We start from the raw sequence: 2,536 nt of genomic DNA on the forward strand, positions 1-2,536 counted from the left end.
ACTTGACTTTTTGGGACGCAGCTTCGACGATCTTTGCAGCGGAAGTCACCTGTAGAGTGACAAACAATTTCAAGTTTGGTTGGCGGGAACTAATTCAGACAACTTTAAGAGAGTGTACTGCTACAGTCTGAAGGAATGCATTATATTTCATATTGCTTTTATGGCAAAGAAATTTAGACCTTTTTAGTCCAAATTTAACCACAACCCTCTCACCAAATAAAGGTTTTGTCTATTTCTCATATCACTTACTCGGAGATGGACATCTTTTCACACATTTCTCATCAAACCCATCAGGACAGTCTCTCCTTTTATCACACATCTGTGATTGCTTGATACAAACAGAGGAACCAGGACAGAGAACTGAGGGGCTGGTGCATGGTGGAGTGGTGGGAGTTTGAGTTGATTCCTCTATGGGAGCAGAAGATTCAGTCAAGTCCTTTTTTTGCACAGAAATGGCCGGAGCATTTTCAGCATCATCTAAAAATGAAAAAAAAAAAATTAGACAAAAAAAATGACAATTTGTTTCAGAAACAAATTAAAATTGAGATTTTTCTTATGCGTTTTGATAAATACCACATCCTTCTTCATCAGATCCATCCTGACAGTCCCTCTCTCCATCACAAATATGACTCAATACAACACATGCCGTTCCATCTCGACACAGTTTGGAGCCAAAGCGACACTTCAGGACTTTAGTTGGACTTTCAGGAGGTGCTGCGCTCTGACAGTTCATTTCATCTGAGCCATCGTTACATTGAGAGCGGCCGTCACAAACTTGACTTTTTGGGACGCAGCTTCGACGATCTTTGCAGCGGAAGTCACCTGTAGAGTGACAAACAATTTAATATCAATTTTATTTATATAGCACATTAAAAACAACAAGCTGACCAAAGTGCTTTACAGTTCAGTCAAGATTTTTATCAAAAAATAAACAAAATCATAGATACAAATACAATACAGAAACAATATTATATATAAAAAGCTCTAACTGAACCCCCAACTCTGTCTTAATCAATGGCCAAAGAAAAGAGATGGGTCTTCAGCAAAGATTTAAAAGCCTCAGTCTCAGACTGAATATTAAGAGGTAAACCGTTCCACAGCTTTGGAGCAGCTACTGCAAAAGCCTGATCACCTCTAGATTTCAGTTTGGATCTAGGAACATCCAACAGAAACTGGTTGGTAGACCTGAGTGCTCCGACTGGAATGTACATGTTAAGAAGATTACATAAATATGATGGGGCCAGACCATTAAAAACTTTAATTTAATAATTTAACTTTGTCTAGAGGGATTTCTCGTCAAGTTTGACCATATATATAGAGCAGTCCATTCTCTTAATTTGAGGCTGGTATGCTTTACATGCATTCCTTCAAAAATATATAGGCCTTTTCGTATCTCTTGTAATTAAATGAATCTTAATATTTTAAACTCACCATTTAACCTACAGTCTATTTTTTTCGGTTTAAATCAAATAGTTTTGTCACATTCTCAAACTACTTACTCCTAGATGGACATCTTTTGACACATTTCTCATCAAACCCATCAGGACAGTCGCTCCTTCCATCACACATCTGTGATGGCCTGATGCAAATAGAGGAACTAGGACAGAGAACTGAGGGGCTGGTGCATGGTGGGCTGGTGGGAGGTGGAGTTGATTCCTCAGTTGGTACAGGAGATTCAGTCATATCCTTTATTTGGTCAGAAGTATCAGGAATATTCCCTGCATTATCTAGAATCACAGAGAGCCCAAAACAAAAGGCTTTTAGAGGAAATTAGCAAAAATTAAGATTCATCAATATTTGAATAAATACCACAGCCTTCTTCATCTGATCCATCTTGGCAGTCTCTCTCTCCATCACAAACATGATTCAACAGGACACATCCTGTTCCATCTCGACATGGTTTTGAGCCAAAACGACATTTCAGGACATTGGTTGGAGTATTAGGAGGTGCTGCGCTCTGACAGTTAAATTCATCCGAGCCATCATTGCAGTGAGAGCGGCCGTCACAAACTTGGCTTTTTGGGACGCAGCTTCGACGGTCTTTGCAGCGGAAGTCAGCTTTTAAAAAAAAAAAAAAAAAAGGGAGAACAGAAAATGTCAGATTTACTCAGTGGTGGGCAGCACTAATCTAATAATTAGTTCCACTAGCCCTAAAACACTAACTCAAATATTTAGGCCTCCTAATTCTAAAGCACTAAAATAACCCAAATCTACCCATAAAAAAGAGAACATGAGACACATATTGCCTTGTTGCTCTCAAGACTTATCACTGACACTCCACAGCCGTATTTGAGTTCAGTGGTGCCTGCTGCTGTACGGCTGTGCATACCTTGAGATTTTCCTTTGAGTTAAAAAAAATGTTTTTATAAGCATTCAACTTTTTTTTTTTTTCTTCTGTGCATGTATGTATATGGGCATGTATATGTATGGGTATGTATGTAGGTATGTATGTATTTGTATGGAAGTATGTATATGAAAGTGTTTGGATATGTAGGTAGGGGTATGGTTGTGTATATATATAGGTAAATGGGTATGG

General features: G+C 38.5%; 1 protein-coding gene across 1 annotated transcript in view; it reads right to left on the reverse strand.

The window, feature by feature from the left end:
• LOC106513526 (low-density lipoprotein receptor-related protein 2) overlaps positions 1–2,536 on the reverse strand; it is a gene marked incomplete in the record, with an annotated part of 27,222 nt that overhangs the window by 14,538 nt on the left and 10,148 nt on the right. Inside the window, 5 exon segments of the mRNA XM_014002401.1 lie at positions 1–49; positions 250–477; positions 574–822; positions 1,500–1,727; positions 1,810–2,058. Of these exon segments, the coding sequence (XP_013857855.1) occupies positions 1–49; positions 250–477; positions 574–822; positions 1,500–1,727; positions 1,810–2,058 (1,003 nt within the window).

Source organism: Austrofundulus limnaeus, unplaced genomic scaffold (assembly GCF_001266775.1).
Source record: "Austrofundulus limnaeus strain Quisiro unplaced genomic scaffold, Austrofundulus_limnaeus-1.0 Scaffold13, whole genome shotgun sequence".
Classification (NCBI taxonomy): domain Eukaryota; kingdom Metazoa; phylum Chordata; class Actinopteri; order Cyprinodontiformes; family Rivulidae; genus Austrofundulus; species Austrofundulus limnaeus.